Raw genomic sequence first — 24,931 nt, forward strand, 5'->3', positions numbered from 1 at the left:
CTCCAGCAACAACGACAAAACAGACGCATGGAAGTGACAGATGAAGATGTTTTTGACAACAGTGCATCTGTGTCAACTTAGTAAGATAAGTCTGTGTCAAGTGACTCATCTGTTACAAGCCAAACATGGCTTTTGAACACAATCGTCTGAGAAAATGTATATAGCAGTCATTCAGAAACCTTATGACATCTTTAATAAGCTTTGTACTTGCATAAACCATGTAAGACATAGAGTTTGTCATATATGTCAGTATTCATTTCTCAGTGAATTCTTTGTTTTTCAAGAATGACATTTTGTGGATCGCAAAATTCCATTTGCATTTCTTTACATATGGTATTTACTAAAATACGAAAATTCCATGTCATGTACTGTGTACGAGCAGCGTGTGTGTGTGTGTGTGTGTGTGTGTGTGTGTGTGTGTGTGTGTGTGTGTGTGTGTGTGTGTGTGTGAGAAAGGTGTGTGTGTGTGTGAGAAAGGTGTGTGTGTGTGTGTGAAAGGTGTGTGTGTGTGTGTGTGTGTGTAGGGGGGGGGGGGGGGGGGGGCAAATTAAAGCTGGCCCTTTTGGTGACACAACAGTCTGCTATACAACTGCTGCAATAACATAGTATCAGTTTGGGTTTGGGTCGATCCGTGGTGAGCATCTGCTGTGTTATGGTGCATAGCATTACGTACGAATGATCACTATATTATCATGAGCTCTGAAACCCCCAGTTCCCTTTCAAAGGTCAAGCTCAGGCTTATTATAACCAGATAACACATTGATATATTGAACTCAATGATAGACGGGGATTTTCGATATTTGATAATTGCGATTATAGTATTGTAATAAACGACTGACTGACTGACTGACTGACTGACTGACTGACTGACTGACTGACTGACTGACTGTCTTTAATTTCTTCCAGAATATATATATATATATAATGTCCCGCATATTCGCAGGCTCTCAACAGTGAGAAATATTGGTAAGATTACAACACGTTGTTTAGGATATGTTTAATTTCATACAAATACTTTGAGAAGTCAATAATAGTGAAATGCCACGTTATTTTATCAATGTCATTGTTATCTGCACCAAAAGATAATGCTAACATATCATGGTCTTCCATCATCTCTATTTTGACAAACATTTCAACATCAAGATAATCAGTTAGAGCGGAAAAGAATACATCTCTCCCTGAAAGTAGACATCAACAGTTTAAGATGACATGATGATAATAATCATTAGCAAAAGTATTACATTTTGCACATTCTTTAGATATTTTGCTTCTGGATCCACTCCTTATTACATACTGTATTTTTTCTCTCAATTCTGGATCTAACTTAACAATGATGTATAGCACATGAGGAGTAAGTGTTGTGTAAATTTTAGAATATCGAAACCGGTCAGCTCTACTTGATTAGTGATATTTCCATACTTCTTCCTCGTGGGTAGTTATTTGATTTAACACTTAATGAGTGAGTGACTGAGTTGGGTTTAACGCCGCTTTTAACAGTATTCCAGTTACAGTAAACCTCGGTTATAACGAACTCAAAGGGACTTCTAATTTTAGGTAAGTTCGTTATATCCGTCAGTTCGTTGTAAGCGAGTTCGTTATAACCGTAGTTGACTGTATATCGCGGCGTGTCAGCTTAATGTGGGAGGAAAGCCCGAAGTGATGCAGGTCTCAGACGTTTACCACTTCGGTGAAACCCACAAGCACGGGTATGGTGCTGACAAACCTAGAAACATAGTCGGGGCGAACCGGGATTCGAACCCACAATCATAGGTTTCTGGCATGCCCAAGGGACGCAACTCTTCACAGCGAATCGCGGCACCTTAGACGACTGGTCCACCCGTGCCCCCTGATTTAACACAATCTTTCTCCACTTACAGTGTTGTCTTCGCGGAGAATTCCACTTTGCAAACGTAGTGAAATACATGATGAAGCAGGTAAGATTTCGTGGCTGGTGAAAGCAACACTCCACATAAACTGTGAAATTATTGTTATGAAAATAATAGAGTGAAGTTGATGCGCAGAAAACAGTTTTACAAATTGAGACACATGAGTTATTGCAGAGACGCCCCGGCAGCTGAAGTCTACATGTATCCATATATAGCCAACCAAGCTCCAAAGTCCTAGATTAGCAATAGCGGCATCAGTGGGAGAACGTTTGTCAAAACCAATCCTGGCAATGTAACGCTGGGTACTTTCAGCTAATTCAAGATCTTTACCATGCAGAGGAGGTAGTAATTCACATCCATTAATACTTGTCAAAATAATTCTTTTCAATATCTTAATACTTGCATACTGTTGTAGGTCACTACTATTTAGACCAACAGAGAGGAGAAAATGAATAAAAAGATTACTTTGTAGAACAACATCGCATATTTTACATTATAAAACAAAGGTATGTTATAATCTCGAGAGTGACAAATAAGCATGCGTACACAATAATTGCTTCTTTTTATGAAACACAACAATTATACTTTTCGATGCATTATAAGTTAATCGCCATTTTGATGTGTAATTAACAACTGTATCTAGAAACATTAAACTGCAGCAGTTGCACTAATGCATACAAAGAACGCCATCAATTTAACAAATGAAAGTGTAAACTTGATAAAAGGTAAATGCAGTCATGTTTAAACCTAATTATTTTTAAAATAAATTTTCTATTTGCATAGACGATTTAGAACAGAGAGTTTGTCATATATTTTAGCATTCGATCATTTAGTGAAAATACGTCATAATCACAGTTTTCTTTCAAGAATGACAATTTGTGGCTCGCATTCCATTTGTTTTTCTTACATGTGGTATTCACTTTAAGAACGAACTTTCTTCCAACAGTCTCTGTTAATGTGAGCGGGTTTACGGGTTTACGGGTGGCAAAGCTCGCCCGTTTGATGACTCAACGGTCAGATTGACATAAAACTGCCACGATAACAAAGTGTATTCTGTGGTGGCCGAGAGGGGACATTGCTTTCTCGCTCTATCGTTTTCTCGCGTTATAGTAAAATTAAGGGGCTTACCCGATATAATATATGGATATAGGTGGGGTGGGGCATGCTGTGGTTTTCTTCATTTGCGTGCGTGCGTGCGTGCGTGCGTGCGTGCGTGCGTGTGCTGAGATGAGATTTTTCATAACAGAGAGCTGAGTTTTTTCCAGGCACATTTTCAAATAATACTTATGGAGGGAATGTTGACATTTTCTCACTACCTTCTTAAACAAAATTTAACTGCACAGACGTCGGAAACTGTAAAAAAAACAATCAACAGAAATTTTACGTAATAAATAATTAAGTGATTTGAGGCCCTAGTCAGGAGTTGTATCAGGCTATCACGCTGTCAGCGCGTTGCGGGTCATGAAATTAATCTAAATTCTAAATAAAAAATATTGAATAACACATTGCTGACAATAAACCACGATCTGGAAATAACTGATTGTATTGTAATTTGTATTGTTTGCATTGTCCAAAGAATGTCGGTCAACAGATTTAGAGTTAAGCCGAATACGAGCTCGTCCGAGTTATGAATGACAATGATATTCGGTATGATGGATGAAGTATATGCAGACAAAAGTTCTAAATGTACTCTGTTATGTTTCCCTTAAAAAGTTCAGATCGATCAGATATATGTCTTTACCTTAAGTCACATATACGACTTTTGGGAGCGTCATTAACCCGTAACCTCATTCCTTGGACAATAGAAATGGAATGCGTTGTACATATTGTTTAAAAACAACTCGTTTCTTATAATTTCTTTCAATCAAACTGTCTTCCCTTCAGGTAAGACGAGATATCCGATTATAGTATAAGCTCTTTGTTCAGGCATGAATATTCATAGTTTTGTAACAATTCTCTATCTATCACATTGTATGGTCGTTATCAGTTGTGCAATCTGGTGTGAGTTATGTAATTATCTACCGCATGTATACACAGACAGCGAGTCACACACACGCACGCACGCACACGCACGCACGCACGCACGCACACGCACACGCACACACACACACACACACACACTCACACACACACACCATGCCAGCTTGACAGGGAGACAGACAGGTAACACATCCAACCCACTCACATACATAATTTGACAAAACTATACTTAAAATATACACAAAATATATATAAGAATGACTGTTGATTTAACATATGTTATAGTCATAGTAATGCACTTCATATTGTTATCAACGTTAACTGAGTGGCCACACTAATTAGGATGTTTCTCCATATGTGTAGTACACAAGTACACATATCAACTGTGATAAAACCTTTGTCACAGCGATGAGAGGGGGGGGGGGGGGGGGGGGGGGGGTAAACTTCAGCTCGTCACCCCGAAGACCCAGGTTCAATTCCCCACATGGGTACAATGTGTGAGCCCATTTCTGGTCTTCCCCACCGTGATATTTCTGGAATACTGCTAAAAGCGGCATTAAACTGTACTCACTCACTCACAGCTGTGTTTATCAAATTACTATATACAAGTACATATAGGTTGTTCATGTAGATTTGCTCAAGACAAGAGACACAATACAAGTTGATCATAAATCAAATGTCAAAAAGAATATTTACGGAAAACAGTATTATGACATTCACACTGTAACATCATATACTACTCAAAACAAGTTAAAGAACACCCACAAGTATGAGATTGTGTTTTACAATACAATCAGCCTTGACTGATTAACCATAGTCGGATGACGAATCAGGTCTTCTTTAAATTCTCTTGAAAAGTGTGTATTTAGATTTAAACCTGATTTATTTTGAGCGTATTGCCATGACGCGCCGCGCGCTTTCGGTGTTATAGTCACATAAAACTCCTGAACAGAAACATTGATCAATCAATAATTGCACTTTACGAGAAAATCCGTGAATTGTTCTAAAATAAAATCACCTACATCTATACAGTTAATTCATGTTCAAGTAAATAGTGAGAAAAATTTAACATTCCCTCAAAACTGAAACAGACAACACGTGCGACCCCTAGTGGTAAAGATGGGATATTGCTTTACCGCGCGATGAAGCAATATGGCAGGAACGCGAGAACGCGGGAAATCGATGTCCCCTCTCGGCCTCCATAGTATTCAGGGGGCTTGGTCGTTCAGTGGTGATTATCTGTTGTGCAGGGCTTAGGAGCTCGAGAGCACACCCGATGAAGGCATTGCCTGAACGTGCATAACATAACGTGTGCATTCTTTCTTGACCAACTAGTGCCTTATCGCCGTATGGTAAGGTAAGTCGGTGGGATATAAGTTCAATATCATTTCACAACTACCTTCCGGCACGTATGTGTGGCTGCTTGTACATACCCGGAGCATACGGGCTTTGTAGCGCCAGCTCAATGAGGGGATTGCCTGAACGTCGGGCTGGGCCGAGACGGGTAACGTTATTGTTGGCTAAGTACTCCATTATACCCATATATTACTGATAGAACATACACACGTGACATTAATGAACAATCACAAATCTAAAACGTGAAGCATAATTAAGTCACTGCGAGTAAATCGCTTGAAAACCAGGAAGACGAGCTCAGTGAGCGGAGCAGTGTTACATGTAAAAGAGGAATCGTTAAACGAAATAGGATCTAAAACGTATCAAATACAATTCTCGTGAAAAAAGTAATTCTTCTGTCCAGCATAACGTTTACATCTATAGAATAGTACTATATCTAAGTAAATATCTCTTTATAATGTCAGGCTTCTAGTTGTAACAGACACGTATTGGAAGACGGAGTTTCATTAAAATGTATTTATTTGCCTGTAACAAGAAACGTCAACATCAGAAAGGTGTTGATTACTGTCGGCCATCCTACCAGACTAACTGTTGACAATTGACTGTCCTTATTATATGATATATATAATAATGATAGAAGTAAAATAGGCCAAATATATATGAGCACTGATTGGCTTTGCATGCTAACATTCTGACGTCACACCTGTGGCACGAAGTCAGTGATCAATAAACTAGTGTTTTGGGTGTAATATTGTATGACAATACACACATAGTATTATTCCTTTCACATGTACACTGTCTTACGTTCTATGCTAGTGAAGTAATTAAGTTAGTAATGGCGATTAGCACGATGTTTACATTAAAAGCGATCGTACATTAATTAGTTCATATAATCTGTGTCATATGGAGGGGTGCAGTCAGAAGAAGAAAAAAATGTTTTTACTAATTTTCCATTTTTTTAATGAATTTTTCCAAACCCTAACGTCCGTCCGAAAACTTTGTCCACGCGATTTCTCTTAAACTATTCAGTGGATTGATCTCAAACTTAGTACATATAATCTGTGTCATATGGAGGGGTGCAGTCAAAAGAAAAAGAATGTTCTATTAATTTTCCATTTTTTTCACGAATTTTTCAAACCCTAACCCTATCCTCGCTATTTAATTTGAAACTATTGACACACTAGGCGGGTCGGGGGTATTAGTGAGCCACGCCTCCTTTTCTTCTTGTTCAGTACTGTATTCGGTATTATTACTACACTAGCAATTATATACTAGCATATATATAGGGGGCATATATAAGGGGTGACCTTTATCTTTAACAAGAAATGACAACATCAGAAAGGTGTTGATTACTGTCGGCCATCCTACCAGACTGACAGGTGACATTTGACTGTACATTCAAATTGTAGTGACGTCACAGGTAGACACATGTGAATTAGGCGTTTAGCCAGGTACGGGTAGCACGCACAACTCCTTATATGTGGCAGTGGAGGCGCAGCGTTCAGATGGATTGAAGTAGAAACAGGCTGCAGGCGACAATAATGTCACTATTTGCCTAAGTTAAGGCTTACTCTTTGGTTAGAGTGAAGCTCTTTTCCCTATAGTTTCACAAGTGTTCGGTCCGACGCGGCTCCGGCTGTCAAAAGATCAACGTAGACCTCATAGGTGTATAATCATATGTGTTTACATATATAGACTAGCATTTTATCTGCCTAAATATCACTTAAAAGCGTCGCAGATTGTGGTATGTAAAGCCAAACCGTTGGTCAAAGTGAAGATATTTCCCTCTACATTCTCAACATAGTCTCTTTGGGACGTGTTTGGTCTGTGTTCGGACCGACTTGGCCCGGGTTGTCAAAATTAACTTACGCGTCACATATGTATCATCAAGTGTGTTTGCATTTACTCAGCCGTAAAGTAAGGTAAGGTGGTGGGGTAATTAAGTTCAATATTATTTCACTTATACAGCTACTTTAGGCCACGTGCGTGTTTTGCTGCTTGTATTAGGCGCCGGACTTATAACGGTCGGTTTTTGTAGTGCAAGCCCAATGAGTGAGTGAATGAGTTTGATTTTACGCCGCTTTTAGCAATATTCCAGCAATATCACGGCGGTGGACACCAGAAATGGGCTTCACACATTGTACCCATGTCGGGAATCGAACCCGGGTTTTCGGCGTGATGAGCAAACGCTTTAACCACTAGGCTACCCGACCGCCCCCAAAGTCCAATGAGATACGTATACCGTGCCGGAGGTTACCGTGGATACCCCACGGATATGGATACATTATACTCATTCTGAGTCGGCCAGTCCTTGTATTCCCCTTAATGCTTAGACCGCCTCCGTAGCCTCGTGGTAGAGCGTCCGCCAGGAGAGTGGAAGGTTCGGGGTTCGATCCCCAGCCGCGTTATACCAAAAGACGTTAACAAATGGTACTTGTTGTTACGATGCCTGGCGCTCGGCATTAAGGGCTGACACAAGGACTGGTCGACCCTGAGTCAGAAAACTGAGTCTCAGGCGGGTATTCAAGTTGAACTGCGGCATGGTATCTCAGTGGGCTAGCACTATGAAATCGGCATAAGTCAGGACTAGTACAAGCAGCTGCACACACACACACACACACACACACGCGCGCGCGCGCACGCGTGCATGCATGTCGTTATTCAAGTGCAATAATCTTGCCTGCGACGTAAAGCCACCGATTTTTTCCGTCCTCGGGACAAATGCTCTATTCACGACACCACGGAGACAGTCATGGATTTTTTAGGGAACAACTTTCTGTCCAGTTTGGAGTATACATGCATCAACACATGTACGTGTGCCTCCTGAGTCATCTGTGTCTGTCAATGTGAACTGCAGTCGAAAGCAATCTCGGTTGTGATATGTCTTCTCATAACTGATTATGTCCTCAATAGCACACGGCTGTCAATTACATGTCAAATGTCATATTCACTCAGTCTATGATGACAATTGTCACCGGGGTTATAACATACATCATATATGTGCATATGTCATGTTCCATTAAATCAGGGATACAAGAGTCTACAGCTTTGTAATACTGTTAACACATAATGTCAGGCTCGTTCACGCCAGTTTGACAATCGTTCACAGCTTTGTAGTACACGTAAAATGTCAGATTCGTTCACGTCAGGTTGACAATAGTCAACAGCTTTGTAATACTGTTAACGCATAATGTCAGGTTCGTTCACGCCAGTTTGACAATTGTCTCCAATACAGTGTAACTCTAAACCTTGTTACCCTTGTTACATTTGACCACTTTCTAAATGTATTCATAACTTTCGGCCAGGGGGGCCATGTCAGAGGGGTACTCAAAGTACGTGATCTAGACTACTGTTGTCGGACTATCATTTTTGTGGAAGCCTCGGTGGCTGAGTGGGTTAGATCGCAGACTTTGTGTGCTGGCGATTAGGTGCCTTACTCTGGCAAGTGTGGGTTCGAATCCCAGACGGGACTCAACCGCAAAAAAGTACTAGAATCTGTACTTTACTAAGAAAGTGTTATCCCCAAAATAACGTTTGTTACCCCCTCAATATACTTCAGTTTCTTATTTAAGTCGTTTGTAACCACATTCAGGCGATCCAGATTCTCTGGTTATTGGAGTGTAGTAACAGACGATCTGCAGTCACCATGGAGTTGATACGTGTAGCCGATGATGCTGGAGATGAGTTGACACTGGTAAACTACAATGGCCGCAAATACCCAAATCTTCCCGGATGTATGGAGACAAAAGTCCTGGAGAGATTACCATCTGCTGAGATCCGCTCTGATGACATTTTAGTGTGTAGTTTTCCTAAGTCAGGTATGTAGACTGTACTTATCAATGCAGTCATATAATTTTGACAACATCTTCATCAGGTCTCGAATGACAGATTGATTACAATTTCAAGATCTAGGCAGAATAGGTATTCAGCAACCCATGCTTGCCGTTAAAGGCGACTATGCTTGTCGTAAAAGGCGACTAACGGGATCCGGTGGTCAGGCTCGCTGACTTGGTTGATGCATGTCATCGATCCCAATTGCGTTATTCAATATATAGTGACAGGATACATGTATTACACAGTTCATTAGTGGTCGTTAAACACAAATGCGATCTCATCATTGTATACTATGCCTTTGATTAGCTTTTAGGCCACACAAAATGTCATGACTATCTCTTCCTTGAACAACAATTAATGGAAGTAGAAAAATATATAGATGTAAAGACAAGGAAAAAATTGAAAGTATTTTCCCCAAGCCATGAAGCCCCTCAATGGTGTTCTATTCAGGTACTCACTGGGTCTGGGAGATGGTTCGCCTGCTGGTGGCGGGCCAACTCGACCGTGCTGAATTCGGCAATGGATTTAACTTAATGGAAAATTGCAACGTGGGGGACTACTACAAAGACTTCCCTTCTCCCAGAATCCTGAACACTCACGTGGGGTTCAACGAACTTCCAGAGCAGGTTAAAGTGAAGAAACCTAAGATACTGTACGTGACTAGGAACCCCAAGGACGTGACTGTTTCTTATTACAACCATGTGAAGAAACTTGCCTACAACTACACTGGAGAGTGGAAGAATTTCGTCCGACCCTCACTGGAGGGGAAGTGTGAGTGATTTCCGTATCTTTCTTTGGTCACACAATTGTGCACACAGCTCTTGCATACATGTACACTACAACGCACAAGTTTGTTATCGAGTTCTGCAGTACAATTGCGAATAATTCGCGGATGAGTTGCAAATGATTCGCGAATTATCCGTGGAAAAGTTGCAAATAATTCGCGAATGATTTGAGAATAATTTGCAATGTCTGAGAAAACTATTGTGTTGCTTTATGGCACTAATTAGGAGTTTTATGGGGGTATCACGCCGACAACGCGTGGCGGGCCATGGCAATAGTCTCGATACATACAATGTATGCTGTGATGCTACACTGTGAATGGATTGCAGGTAAATGAAATGTTTGATAAATATATTCCTGCTTTAATAATGCTGTCATTTAATATCCTTAGTGACATGAATATTTGATTCATGATTAACTTGCATCGTGTTTCTTGTTTCTTGTACAATTCTACATGTATACAGTCATTTATCTACTAGCATATACTTATGTGGTTGTTTGATGAATACCACTTTGACACAGGTTGTATCACATTTGATGTATGTACATGTACACTCCGAGTTGGGATAAGCCTAGGAACTTCTTTGTGATTCAGTTATCATCACCTCCCTTATATGACATTGTATTTCCATTCAAGTTGGAAAAGGTGTACACTATCATTTGTAACCGACATAGGTGACAACAAACTTCAACAAGTATAATGAGGTTTGAGTTTTCTAATGTAGAGCTTTAGTTTGACACATATCGACCCAACCCTTACTTTTTTCCTGACCATGATTTTGTGACTTTTGTGTACCTTACTTCAGTTGACTATGGTTCCTGGTTTGACTACACGAAGGACTGAGGGGAGGTGAAAAAAAACACTGACGTCCCCATACTGACGATTAACTATGAAGACATGCAAGAGGTATTAGTTAGATTGTTGGTTATGATGTTCCTTGTAAGTGATGTGGGGTTGTTGCCATGTGGATAAGGCTCTTTAAATCAAGGTCTCCAGTTCGATGCTACAAATATATACATTATATAAAGCCCATTCATGTAGGTCCAAGCTGCCGACTCACTGACTCATTGCTGTGACGGCTGCAAAGTAAATTGGTGACCATGTGAGCTCAGTTTAGTTATTTGATTGTTACAGGATTATAAAAGTTAAATCTAAAATTAGCACGCACGTTATCTAGTGTTGATGTAAATCACTTCGAGTTTTCACCCTGGTGTGTTTTCAACTCAACGGGTGTTCATGTGTTTGGTTCGTGTGTTCAGGATATTGATGTGTTTATAAAGTCGGTTGTTTATGTTCATGCTTTCGGTCTGTGATTATGTAATGATTATGTTTTTTTATGTTCAAAGAATGTATTCCGGGAGATGAAAAAAATACAAGCCTTCCTTGGAATTAACAGAAGTGATGCGTTTGTGAGAGAAGTGTGTGATCACTGCAGCTTCGCCCACATGAAGAAAAGCAAGGCACCCTTCTCTGAGGTCATGTATAGAAAGGGTGAGCATTTACCTCCCAGTGTGCTGTCAGATGTAATAACTATTTACCTTCCTGTACACACTGTGCAATTGATTATCTAACAGCGGTGAGCATGGATCTCACGGTACTCTCTGTTGAATGGAATATCAAGAAAAAAATATTATTATTATTGTTGTCCAGTACGCTCTGTGGAATGTAATATCTAGAAACTTTTAGACAGGGTCGTTTCATCTCACAAATAGTCATTTACATTTTAGGCCGTGGTAGGGATTACATGACATCGTAGAAATACATCAGTACAATGTTCTAACATTGACTTTTGTTTTTGTCAGGTGAGGTTGGAGACTGGAAGAATTGGTTCACTGTCGCTGAAAATGAGTGGTTTGAGCAAATCTACAAGGAGAAGATGAAAGATTGTGCTTTGGAGTTCAGATATTCATTGAAATAATGGTGTTGTTGAGTAGGGAGAGTTGGTAAAAATGGCTGGGGTACTCTGAGTAGGCGAAGTGAATAGCGCGGTATGATAATAATGCCAAGAGCTAGATTAGTGATGGATTCACTGGAGTGAGTGGAGCGGCGAGAACGGATGCAATGGTGCATGGGTTTTGGTAGAGCGGATGGAGTGGGGGGTTGGATGGGAGCAAGTTGCGTTATTTGAGCTTATGCATATGCCAAACATGGCCCAAAGGACAAGAGAAACATGTCTTTCAAGTGTGGATTAAGTCAGTGCCTAAGGTTGTCATTTGTAGAAAGCACAAACTTAGAAGGAGAAAACGGAATATGAATAAACCCATTCTGTCCCAGCCAGTTGTCACACAAAGTCTGGCTGCCCTACATGAAATAGTTGTAGTTGATCCCACTGACAAGGCCTCAAATAACATAACCATTATCTGTAAGCATCACTACATAAATTGTTTGATCAAAGAACTCGGCAAAATTGACATATCAAACAATACCATATATAAGGCCAGTGTGCGATCTGAGGAAGACATCTGACCCAAACCAAAACCATCAGTACTATCAATTTTTGACTTGATTCCAAAACCTGAAGACTTGTCCATTCCTATTTTGTACGGGATTCCAAAGCTCCATAAATATCTGTACAAAAGAGACATGTTTTGCTAGGTCAAGCAAATGATCAACAAATCCCTGTCTCAAAGACTAACCATAATCCTTAATACAATCAATGAAGGACTTTCTGTAAGTGGAATTAATACCGTGTCGATGCTCAAAAACGCAAAGGATTTGCTTGCTTCGTAATCTCAAAAAGAACCACTTTCCTACATGGCAAACTCAAGGAAAAACTTGATTCCTTGATCCATGGGGCTTCTGTTACAAAACGTGGTGAACACAGATGCAGTGACGTATCTATATTCAGAGGTTCATGACATTTATCAAAAATGAAAGCAAATTTAAATTTAATTTAAGTTTCAGGTATATCTATAATTTCGATCGTTTGATATCGTTCAATAACAATCACATTGCCAATTCCCTTCCATTGATTTACCCTCCCGAACTGTAAATAAAAGAGACCAGTGGGTCCGCCTCATCTGTTACATATTTAGATCTACGCATAAAGATTCAGAGTGACAAAACACTCTCCACAAGACTATATGGCAAGAGGGATGGCTTCAACTTTCCAACAGTCAACTTGCCCTTCATGTCGAGCACTATTCCAGCAGCTCAAGCCTTTGGTGTTTACATTTCACAACTTTTCAGATACAATCGAGCATGCTCTTTTTACCAATATTTCAAAGAGCGTTTCAAGAATTTTGACTTTTCTCTCTCTATATATATATTGTATTTTGATAAGCAATATCAGTGTTATCCACAATCGGGCGTTGTTTTCTATATAGAATATATTATTTCATTGCCAATCATTGTCTATGTATGTACTTTAATATGAACTGTGACCATAATAAAATGAATGAAACATAAGGTCTGCATTTGTCTGTACATCATACGTCAGCAACAAAAACCCAAACAGCTATGCTGACAATTAGTATGACAGCCGCCTATGGTGTTTTGAGCTTGGAATCTTGGGGAATCGCCGAAGGTCTTGTGTAATGTTTTCAGATGAGTCTGTCTGGATAGGTGTAGACGTATGTGGAGGCGTCCCAACGAACGTCATGCGAACGTCAACGTAAGGCAACATTGGGTGTGGGAATGTTATGATATATGTCGGGATCATCATGACTACCGGAACACCACTGAGTATTGTCGGTCAAAAAGGGTAACTGGATTGTACTACCGCAACAAGACGGTCATCCTCGTGCCCACCGTGTACGTATCGTTACAGACTTCCTAGCAACCCATGCTTGCTGTAAAAGGTGACTATGCTTGTCGTAAAAGGCGACTAACGGTATCGGATGGTCAGGCTCGCTGACTTGGTTGATGCATGTCATCGATCCCAATTGCGTGGATCGATGTTCATGATGCCAATCACTGGATTGTCTCGTCCAGACTCGATTATTTACAGACCGCCGTCATTTAGTTGGATTATTGCTGAGTGCGGCGTTAAACAACAAACCAACCAACCAATGACCCATTCTTGTGAAGAGAATATTATTAAGACGTAGTTTCAAACAAAGAGGTAACTTCGAAACCCGTACGTCCGAAAGGACTGAATAATATAAATATGCAGATTTAATGCTTATAATTGTACTGTGCAAAAGAAGTAGGGGATGTTCTGAAATAACAGATGATTACAGCATAACAAAGAGGTGAGGTGAGGTGAAATGGGGTTTAACGTCGCGTCCAAGATTATTGCACCTGTCTAGCGACGTGCATGTACGTGTGTGTGTTTGTGTGGCTGCTTGTACTATTCCGGTCTGGTGGCGATTTATAGTGCTAGCTCACTGAGATACCATGCCGCAGTTTAACATGAATACCCCACTCAGACACAGTATACTGACTCCGAGCCGACCAGTCCTTGTTTTAGCCCCTTCATGCCGAACTCCAGACAGGGTAACAACAAGTACCATCTTTTAACGTCTTTTGGTATGACGCGGTCGGGGACATTATAAAGAGGTATCGAGTGATGGATTGATAAGAAAGACAAGGTGTAACATGACAATCAACAGTGAGCAGTGTGTTGTCAGGGTAAAAACAACCAAGAAAGACGACGAAGGTGCTTTGTCCAAAAAATAACGTTTGAGGTGACTCGATCAATAATGGGTCATGTCCTCACGACTGGTTCAACATTTGTTTAAACAAGGTGACAAGATCCGAAACAATCTCCCCGTGATGTTTTTATGAAGTCATGCTGGTGATGTTGTGCTACTGGAGGAAGTCAGTTGGTTGGTTGGTTGGTTTTTCAACGACCCACTCAGCAATATTCCAGCCATATGACGGCGGTCTGTAAGTAAGCGAGTCTGAACCAGACAATCCAGTGATTGGCATCTGAGCATCGATCCACGAAATTGGGATTCGATGACTTGCATCAACCAAGTAAGCGAGCCTGACCACCCGATCCCGTTAGTTGCCTGAAACGACATGCATAGTCGCCTTTTACAGCAAGCCGGATCTTCACGGGTAAGCAATATATCTCTCTGTGCGGATGTGTATGGAATTTACATCATGAAATGCCAATTTCACGTTCTGTAACACGTTCCTATAATTTAACAACTTGGATGAGAACACCGTGTTCGTGTAGGAGAATGAAACTGTTGGTGTTTATAAGTACGTTATATGACCAGTACAGATCAGCTTCCAAACAGCAAGTATCTGAAAAGAAAGTCTAAATAGAACTGTTAACAGAGCACCACAGGTTTGATTATTGCAATTTCTATTTTTTTTCCCAAAGCATAAATCTGAAAAAAATATAAGCTTTTAATCGAATAGTAAATAATTGGTCAAGGGGGCTTGGTATTTATTTTAAAGTTTGCAAACTGATTGTTGCTTATCAAGATGGAATATGTTCAAAAATACATGAATGTATATTGAATAACAAATCTGTTGGTGAACATCATGGACGATTACTTTTGGGTTGCTTATATCAATAAATGTATGTCAAGAAAGTAATCATGACATAATATTGTATCATTTCTTTTTGTATCATTTAGACGTTAGCCATGTCATACATGCTAATAGTTTTAGAAATTACGAATATTTTCAATGGGAACGTTTTGACAAAATACACTCACAGTCGCGCAATGGACCGGAACAATCTTCTCCTTGAAAACCTTAATATTAAAGAAGCTGTTGTCCTGGAAATCCGAAAATAGTTCGCTTTTGTGGTTTCGGATTGGAGACTCTCTTGGCTGAAGCCCATGTATTTGTGTGATATTATTTTGATTTCTTCTCTTAACAATAGTTGCTAGACCTAAAAAGAAATAGGGAAACAATATTCGATATAAAGAAAACATTGATCTGCGGTCCCTTTCACGAGCAGGATCAAGTTGAAAGTTGGACACTGCCCTCTCTGCCCTTTATTTGACGAATTATCCAATTATCCGATGGACTCAACTGAAGGCATAGATGAACCGATCTCACAAATTGATAAAGTATTAAAGCAAAATATTTTAGCTATAAATAATTTCGGGCATTCAAATCAAACTGTTGTAAACTGGATAAGCTTTGCCCCAGAAATAGTCCCTAGAACCAATTTATTTCTGGTTATAAATGATGGTAGATATCATTACATATGGACAAAGAGTTCAAGCAGGCGATAATATGATCAAACAACTCATACACGCTTCGCTGCACAACAACATAGCCATAAATGTGTTTTGGGGGAATATGGTAGGAAAACCATCAGATCATTATTCATTATATGGTGACATGATATATGGATTACACAGTTACTAGTCGTTAGACACAAATTCGATCTCATCCAAAATCAAACACAGTCTTTGCTTTGTTTCAGGGTATACATAATTTCATTACGTGAATATCACATCGGTGCACTATCATTAGTGGTTAAAAAAACATGTGTCAAGAACAAGGAAAAAATGGAATCTATTTTTCCAAGCCATGAAGCCCCCTGTGGTGTTTCTATGCAGGTACTTACTGGGTCTACAAGATGGTTCACCTGCTGTAGGCGGGACAACTCAATCTACTTTACTTCCTTCAAATTGCAATACAAACAGTCCTACCCCCAAAACGGATGGACTCAACTGAAGGCATAAATACACCGATCTCACAAATTAATAACGTATTAAAGCAAAATATTTCAGCTATAAATATTTTCGGGCATTCTAATCAAACTGTTGTTAACTGGATAAGCTTTGAGAAATTGTTTCTATTATTTCTGGTTATAAATAATAGTAGATACATTATACATGGACAAAAGATTATGATCAAACAACTCATAAGGAAAAGAAGACTGGGGAGGTGTTGGACAGAATGCTCAAAGGATCGATATGCCTTCAGAAGACAACACTAAAACTTGATCGTTATTGTAATCAAATGCCAGTATCATTCATAATTTACGCTTACTTTGAAGCTCGTATAATACAGATTGAAAATACTGAATGCAGAACGGAGTATGGCTTTACACATTGTACCCATCTCGGGAATCGAACCCGGGTCTTCGGCATGACGAGCAACCGCTTTAACCACAAGGCTACCCAACCGCCCGGAATGCAGAACTGAATGTAAAGCTCAACAATATAAGGCTTTCGAGTTTGGATACATAGTTTTATAGTATGATGGTGAAACAACTTAAAACCCAAACACTACCAATCCCAGTTGTATTTCATAATCTTAGAGGATAAGATTCTCATCTCATCATGCAAACTATCTCAAAGACTGATGGCGGCTTAACATGTATTCCTCATGAGATGGAATGATACAAATCATGCTCTTTGACAAAAACAATACATTATACAGACAAGGATGGATAAGCGAGAACAAAACAAAGTAATGGGCTCAGATTCATAGATAGCGTAACTGTCTCTGGACAGTTTAGCTAATGCCAACAATCCTGATGACTTTGCTTTAACGAACCAATACACTGATCAGTTATCTCGACATTTGTTGCTTAGAAAGAGTATATATCCGAACGAATATATGGATGATTGGTCGACATTTGATGAAACTAAATTACCATCTGTTGAATAATTCTATAGTTACCAAACAGAATTAAAAATGAATGATGTTGTTTATAAACATGCTCTTAATGTGTGGGATAAATCAGGCAGTAAGATGTGTTTGTCATGATCTATACTTGAAGATTGATGTACTATTACTCGTTGATGTATTTGAGATATTTCGAAAGACCTGTTTAAATCAATATGGTTTGGAAGCAAGGTACTATTCCAGTCCCTGACTCTGTTGGGATGCATGATTGAAGAAGACTAATGTTGAAATACAACTACTTACTGATTATGATAAGCACTTGTTTGTTGAGTTTGTTTTGTTTTCTTTACTTTTTAACGCCGCACTCAGCAGTATTCCACCTGTATGACGTCGGTCTGTAAATAATCGAGCCTTGACCAGACAATCCAGTGATTGACTTCATGTGCATCAATCCACGCAATTGGATATCAACCATGTCAGCGAGCCTGACCTCCAGATCCCGTTAGCTGCCCTTAAAACAAGCATAGTCAGTTGTTTATTGAAAAGGGATTAAGAGGTGCCAAAAATTACGGCCAAAAAAAAATACGGAGAAGGATAAGATTCGAGTAAAGCTATCACACACATATTATATCTCGACGCCAATAATTTGTATGGATGGGCTGTGAGTCAACTTAACCCACCGGACTGTAGGCAATGTTGATGTGAGTAAGATTCTGATAAAGAGTACTACTATTAAAAACAACCTGCTGACCCATCTTTAATATAATATGAAAAAGGCTTACTTTGTTTCATATCCAATCGACTCATGTTATATATCTTTAGAGACCAAACTGAAACAGCTTCATGGTGTTGACCTTCGTTGAGTTCACCAGGATGGTATAAATATCTTACACTTACTATGTCTGAAAGTCTTTGTTTAGTCTGTCTTAGACCCTGATACAAATATATATCAAATACAGCCCATGCACGTCTTTAATGTTTGGCAAGTCTAGATTACTGCAGTATCTAAACATGAAGAGAATCACTGGGCTTCCTTTTTATTATATTTTATTAAGATAACTGAACAACTGTTTTTTTTCTGTACGATATGTTCATTTCAGAGACTAGATGTAAGTCTCGTCTTTGTTCAGAAGTCACAGATTTCAAAAGCTTTGGATGGTTTTTACCAATTTATCTTGTTACTTCATTATTTATAATCGCTGATAATCGTGTCACCCGAATTGTACGATTCCGACCATGAGAATTTGTTTATGAATCACACTCAAATAGTGTTGACATTAAAGGAAACAGTCCCCGAAATCGCGCATGCACTGAATGGAAAATATGGACAAGGTATTAAACAATCCGCAACAGCCATCCGTTGTTAATTGATCTTATTTTATTTCAATCCCATGTTGAAATCGTTTAACAATAGCTTCTGTACATGTATTTCTTACATATGGTATTTACTCTATGGGCGAAAATTCTTCCAACAGTCTAATATTTCACGTACTTGTATTAACGTGTCAAATGTTTTCTCCATATACCGTTGGTTAGTTTGATAACAATGTACGAGAAGCATGTGAGTGGGCCGCAGAACTCGTCGTGTGACTCAGCAGTCTGATGAAACACATTACATAGTTGCCATAAAAACAAAATAAGACTACTTTTAGGATATTTGATCCATTATTGTGTGCCAGTGGTCCCTTTGTACTTAGCATACTGTGTTCGGATCAACTGGCAGCCGAATGTTTACACAACATGACCGAGTATTGTGTGCAAGAAGACACGATGACCTAATAGTGTACACACATTCTGAAAGGAGGGTCTCAGCTTGTGTCAATAACTAGGTACGACGGGCACGTGAACGGGTGGCAAAGTTCGCATTTTGAATGACGCAACAGTCAGATATGAAAACTGCTACGATAAGAAAGTATATTTAGGGGGTTGGCCGACCAGTGGTGAGTATATGTTGTTTTGTGGTGTATAACGTAACATATGTATGTTTTCCTGACCAACTGGTGTCTTATGGTAACTTAAGGTGGTACGGTAAGTTCAATATAATTTCACATATACAGCTACCTTCTGGCAGGTTCTAGTTGGTGCTTATACTAGGTACCAGGTTTTATAGTGTTTGCTCATTGAAATACCATCATTCTGACTCATCGCCAGACAGGGTAACAGCACATTTTATACCTTTTAGATAATGTATTTTGCTATAATGCGGTCAGGGATCGACCCACAGATTTACCTCCCCCCCCCCCCCCCCGGGCACATGCTCTTTCCAGGGAGTCGTGAGAGAAAAACTCTCTGTCCAGTATGGAAAATAAATGCGTCCACACATGTTCGCGTGTCTCCTGAAACAACTGTGTCTGTCAATGTGAACTGCAGTCGAAAGCAATCTCGGTTGTGATGTGTCTGCTCAAAACTGATTATGTCCTCATCAGCCCACGGATGTTAATTGCATGTCATATGTCATATTCACTCAGTCTATGCTTTATAGTGCACATGATATGTCAGGTTCCTTAACGTCAGATGACCGCCTCTGTTGTCTAGTGGAATTGCGTCCGCCCGGAGTGCGGAAGGTCCGGGATTCGATCCCCGGCCGCGTCATACCAAAGACGTTAAAAGATGGTACTTGTTGTTACCCTGTCTGGCGCTCGGCATAAAGGGGCTAAAACAAGGACTGGTCGGCTCAGAGTTAGTATACTGTGTCTGAGTGGGGTATTTATGTTAAACTGTGGCATGGTTTCTCAGTGAGCTAGCACTATAAATCGGCATTAGTGCGGACTAGTACAAGCAGCCACACACTTGCTTGCACATCGCTAGCTCAAAACATGTGTATCTTGGAAGCGACGTTAAACCCCATTTCACCTCACCTCACCTTAACGTCAGATTGGCAATCCTACAAGGATGTTCCTGTTCCGAAGGCATTCCGGCTAAGAATTGGCCCCCAACAACATATGCTTAGCGTAAGAGGCGATATGATGTATTGAGTGATCAGGCTTGGCGACTTGGTTCGTGGCATGTCATCGTACCCCAACGGTGCTGATAGTTGATCACAATATCAATCACTGGATTGCATTGTCCAGATTCGCCGAATGTCTAGAACTACCGGTTTACTTTTATCGTTTCCGGTTTATCTCCAATGCAATATAACCATAAACAACTCCCTAAATATACTTCAGTATCCGATTTAAGTCATTTGTAACCACATTCAGGAGTGAAGAAACCTACGACCTGCACTTGCCATGGAGTTGATACATGTAGCCGATGATGGTGGAGATGAGTTGACGATGTTAAGCTACAATGGCCGCAAATACCCAAATTTCCCCGGATGTATGGAGAAAAAAGTTCTGGAGACATTACCATCTGCTGCAATCTGCTCTGACGATATTCTAGTGTGTACTTTTCCAAAGTCAGGTGTGTAGACTACTTATCAATACAGAAATATAATTATGACAAAATCTTCCTCAGGTCAGGAATCACATTTTGCTTACAATCTCTGGTCTACATCAAGATAATCTGAAAATGTGAGACAACCAACCTGACATCATTGGATGTTTCTCTGTGTTTTGTTTTGGGGGATATGGTATGAAAACCATCAGGTCGTTATTCATTATATAGTGAGTGAGTGAGTATAGTTTTACGCCGCGTTTAACAATATTCCAGCAATATCACGACGGGGGACACCAGAATGGGGCTTCACACATTGTACCCATGTCGGGAATCGAACCCGGGTGTTCGGCGTGAAGAACGAAAGCTTTAACCACTAGACTACCCAACCGCCCCTCATTATATGGTGACAGGATACATGTATTACACAGTACATTACTGGTCGTTAAACACAAATGCGATCTCATCCCAAATCAAACACAGACTTTGCTTTGTTTCAGGGTATACATAATTTCATTACATGAATATCACACTAGTGCACTATCATTAGTAGTAAAAACAAATATGTGTCAAGTACAAGGAAAAAAATGGAATCGATTTTTCCAAAGCCATGAAGGCCCCTGTGGTATTTCTATGCAGGCACTCACTGGGTCTACGAGATGGTTTGCCTGCTGGCGGCGGGACAACTCGAACCTGATGAAGTGGCCAAAGGATTTAACTTGATGGAAAATTGCAAAGTTGATGACTACTACAAAGATGTCCCTTCTCCCAGAATCCTGAACACTCACGTGAGGTTCAACGAACTTCCAGAGCAGGTTAAGGTAAATAAACCTAGGATCCTGTACGTGACAAGGAACCCCAAGGACGTGACTGTTTCTTATTACAACCATGTGAAGAAAATATCGAAGGTCTACACCTACAATGGAGAGTGGAAGAATTTCGTCCGACCCTCACTTGAGGGGAAGTGTGAGGGCTTTTCGTATTTTTCTTTGGTCATGCAATGGCAAACATGTACTGTAGCTGATGATCGATATTTTCTTCTTGCATATCACACATTACTTTAAATAACAGTTCTACCATCCGTTGGCTGTGCCAGGGTACATTGACCACGAGTTTAAACCCAAATCCGACATGAGTATCATTCTTGTTTTGTCAGCACCATTTGCTTGGTCGTAGTTTTTATCGAGAAGTTGACGTCACTTTGGGCTTTCGACCGACATTTCTGACACACCATAGACCCAACCGCTTTACCATACGATTTATTTCTGACTATGGATTTGTGACCAGTGTGTATCTTATTTCAGTTGAATATGGTTCCTGGTTCGACTATGTGAAGGATTGGGAGGAGGTGAAGAAAACCACTGACGTCCCAATACTGACGATTAACTATGAAGACATGCAAGAGGTACATGGTTTTGCTATTCTTCTTTTGTTTACAAATAATAGTGTTGAGTGTGATGTTCATTGTCGGGGAAATGGGCTTGATGCCATGTGGATCAATCTCCTTACATCAATGTCTCCAGTTCGAATTCACAAATAAGTACGTATACATTGTATTAAGTCCATTCATGTTGGTCTCAGTTGCTGAAACATCGATAAAAGCGGCATAAAACGCATCTCACTGACTGACGCATTACTTTGGCGTCTTCAAAGCATATTTCGTGACCATGTGAGCCCAGTTTAGTTACTTCATTATAACAGGATCGTGAAAGTTAAATGTGACAAGAGCAGGCACGTTATCTAGCGCTTCTAGTTTTCCCAATGGCATGTGTTCATGTATATGTTTCGTGTGTCCAGTTTTTTAGTCTGTTTGTACAACTGAACGAGCGTTCATGTATATTGTTTAGTGTGTTCAGTATATTAATGTGTTTGTAATATCGTGTGTTCATGTGTATCGTTTCGTGTGTTCAGTATATTAATTTGTTTATAATGTCGTGTGTTCATGTTCAGGCTTTCGGTCTGTTCGGGATATGATTGATGTTTACGTTTTACATGTTCAAAGAATGTATTCCGCGAGATGAAAAAAGTGGCAGCCTTCCTTGGAATTAACAGAAGTGATGAGTTTGTGAAAGAAGTGTGTGATCACTGCAGCTTCGCCTCCATGCAGAAAAGCAGGTCACCCTTCGCCAAAGTCATGTATAGAAAAGGTGAGCATTTATCTCCCAGTGCGCTGTGTCAGTTGGAATATCTAGTGTGAGAATGGATTATCTAAAAGCTGTATGAATCTCACAGTACCCTCTGTGGAATGGAATATCAAGAAAATGTGATTGTTAGTTGCCCAGGATGTTATGTGGAATCAGAATTCTAGAAAAGGTTATATTTGAAATGTGATCCAGTGCGTTCTGTGCAATGTAATATCTAGAAACTTTTAGACAGGGTTGCTCCTTGTCACTAATAGTCATTTACATATTAGGCAGAGGTAGGAAGAGGGTAGGGATTACTTGACATCGAAGAAAGGCATGGTAGCACAGCTCTGCTGTCAAAAGGGGATCCTTTGTTCAGTAACTGTAAAACAACCTTGACCAATTGACTGTTCACGAGAATTCCCTGAGCAATTCAGGAAGCTGATAATTATATATATGATTGTTGAAAGATGCAGATATGCTGCATTTTTGCAGTTACGAAGCGACTAACATGGGTGATTAGATGTTGTGAATTGATGATTCAATCTTTTTGGGTTTACGAAATTCATGTTTTTTTTCATGAGGTGTTAATAATATATATATATATATACACACTTGTATAGCGCTAACATTGACACAGTAACGCATGCTCTGCGAGCTTGTTGGAAGAGTCGTAAAAAGTGAAAGGGGATTTGTTTTTAACTGTCTCTTAAAAGATAATGACTTTGAGATTTTTTCTTTCCACTGATAGATCATTCCGTATCTTTTACCAATTATCATATTGTGTTTGATTATTAATGTTTGACGTGAAGATAAAAGGTTAGACGAGATTAACAAGCTCTAGTACTGTCAGCCCAGCTTGCCTTTGTCCGTATATTTGTTGTCATGCTCCTTATATAAACATTGGAACGATTTGAGATGGTTATTTAAAGGAAGCAATACTACATTCCCATGGGTCGGACGCTTTGTCGGAGACTAACATTATAGATACCAGCAACCTGATATGTTTTTTTTCAAATCGTATATATCAAACATACATCATTACAATATTCTACCATTTGATTCAAGCATTGACTTTTGTTTTTGTCAGGTGAGGTTGGCGACTGGAAGAATTGGTTCACTGTCGCTCAAAATGAGTGGTGTGACCATCTCTTCAAAGAGAAGATGAAGGATTGTCCCTTGGAGTTCAGATATTCATTGAAATAATGGTATTGTGGAGAAGGGAGAGGCGGTAGAAATGGCTAGAGTAGTTTGAGTAGGCAAATTGAATAGCGCGGCATTGCTGGTGGACGACACATGATTGCCAGTGTTTTCCACAATTGGGCACTCTCTTTGTGAAAGAGTATATTATTTCATTGAAAATCATTGTCCATGTATGTACTGTAATGTGAACTGTGACCATAATAAAAGGATTGAAACATTAGATCTACATTTGTCTGCACATCACACTTCAGCAACAAAAACAATGGTGGCCAATGGTGTTTTGAGCATAGAAACTGGGGGAATCGCCGAAGGTCCTCATGTTTTCAGATGAGTCCACGTTCACATTCGTCATGCGAAGGTGGCCATGACAGATTGGGGGTGACTTCCTCCAGCAGCGAGGTGGGGTGAAATGGGGTTTAACGTCGGGTCCAAGAATACTAGTGTGGACAAATGCTGACTTTACAGTGCCCACTAAGATACCATGAGTGTGTGTGTGTTTGTGTGTGTGTGTGTGTGTGTGTGTGTGTGATTGCAGGTTATTACGGGTCATGCACACACGTCATCATCAGCCATAAGGGCCAAGTTCTTACCGGAATTTCGGGGAAAATTGTAATCTATGTGTGTTGCTCGAATTGACTAAGTACCATTGGATTTGGTTTTCAGACTCTGGTCTGTCTGGTTCAGACTCAGTTGTTTACACGTTGCAGTGATATAGCTGGAACATTACTCACTATGGCGTTAACCAACAATCACTCCCTCCATTCTACAATATTAACTTGGGCTGAACCATGCAAGCAAATCATTTAATACGCACCGAATTGAGGAGGGTTGTAAATGATGGACATAGATTTTATCACAGATGAATCACTCCGTATAATACGGAATCGAACCCGGGTCTT

At 39.9% G+C, this 24,931-nt stretch overlaps 1 protein-coding gene across 4 annotated transcripts; it reads left to right on the forward strand.

Annotated features, from left to right (window-relative positions):
- Positions 1 to 5,079: 5,079 nt before the first annotated feature.
- On the forward strand, positions 5,080 to 24,252 carry LOC124135196 (sulfotransferase 1A1-like). 4 transcript variants are annotated; one of them, XM_046500450.2, is made up of 6 exons: positions 5,080 to 5,223; positions 8,815 to 9,040; positions 9,507 to 9,827; positions 22,011 to 22,111; positions 22,709 to 22,853; positions 23,920 to 24,252. In XM_046500450.2, exons 2-6 carry the CDS (start codon positions 8,869 to 8,871, stop codon positions 24,033 to 24,035), a joined length of 855 nt encoding a protein of 284 aa, XP_046356406.1. In that variant the 5' UTR covers positions 5,080 to 5,223; positions 8,815 to 8,868; the 3' UTR covers positions 24,036 to 24,252. The 4 variants fall into 4 exon arrangements, with proteins under 4 accessions (XP_046356406.1, XP_048252281.1, XP_046356404.2 ...); XM_048396324.1 differs by lacking the exon at positions 5,080 to 5,223 and adding an exon at positions 5,293 to 5,370; XM_046500448.2 differs by lacking the exons at positions 5,080 to 5,223; positions 8,815 to 9,040; positions 9,507 to 9,827 and adding exons at positions 19,120 to 19,271; positions 20,532 to 20,733; positions 21,346 to 21,672.
- Positions 24,253 to 24,931: the final 679 nt, after the last annotated feature.

Source organism: Haliotis rufescens, unplaced genomic scaffold, assembly GCF_023055435.1.
Source record: "Haliotis rufescens isolate VD_foot unplaced genomic scaffold, xgHalRufe1.0.p SCAF_15, whole genome shotgun sequence".
Lineage (NCBI taxonomy): Eukaryota > Metazoa > Mollusca > Gastropoda > Lepetellida > Haliotidae > Haliotis > Haliotis rufescens.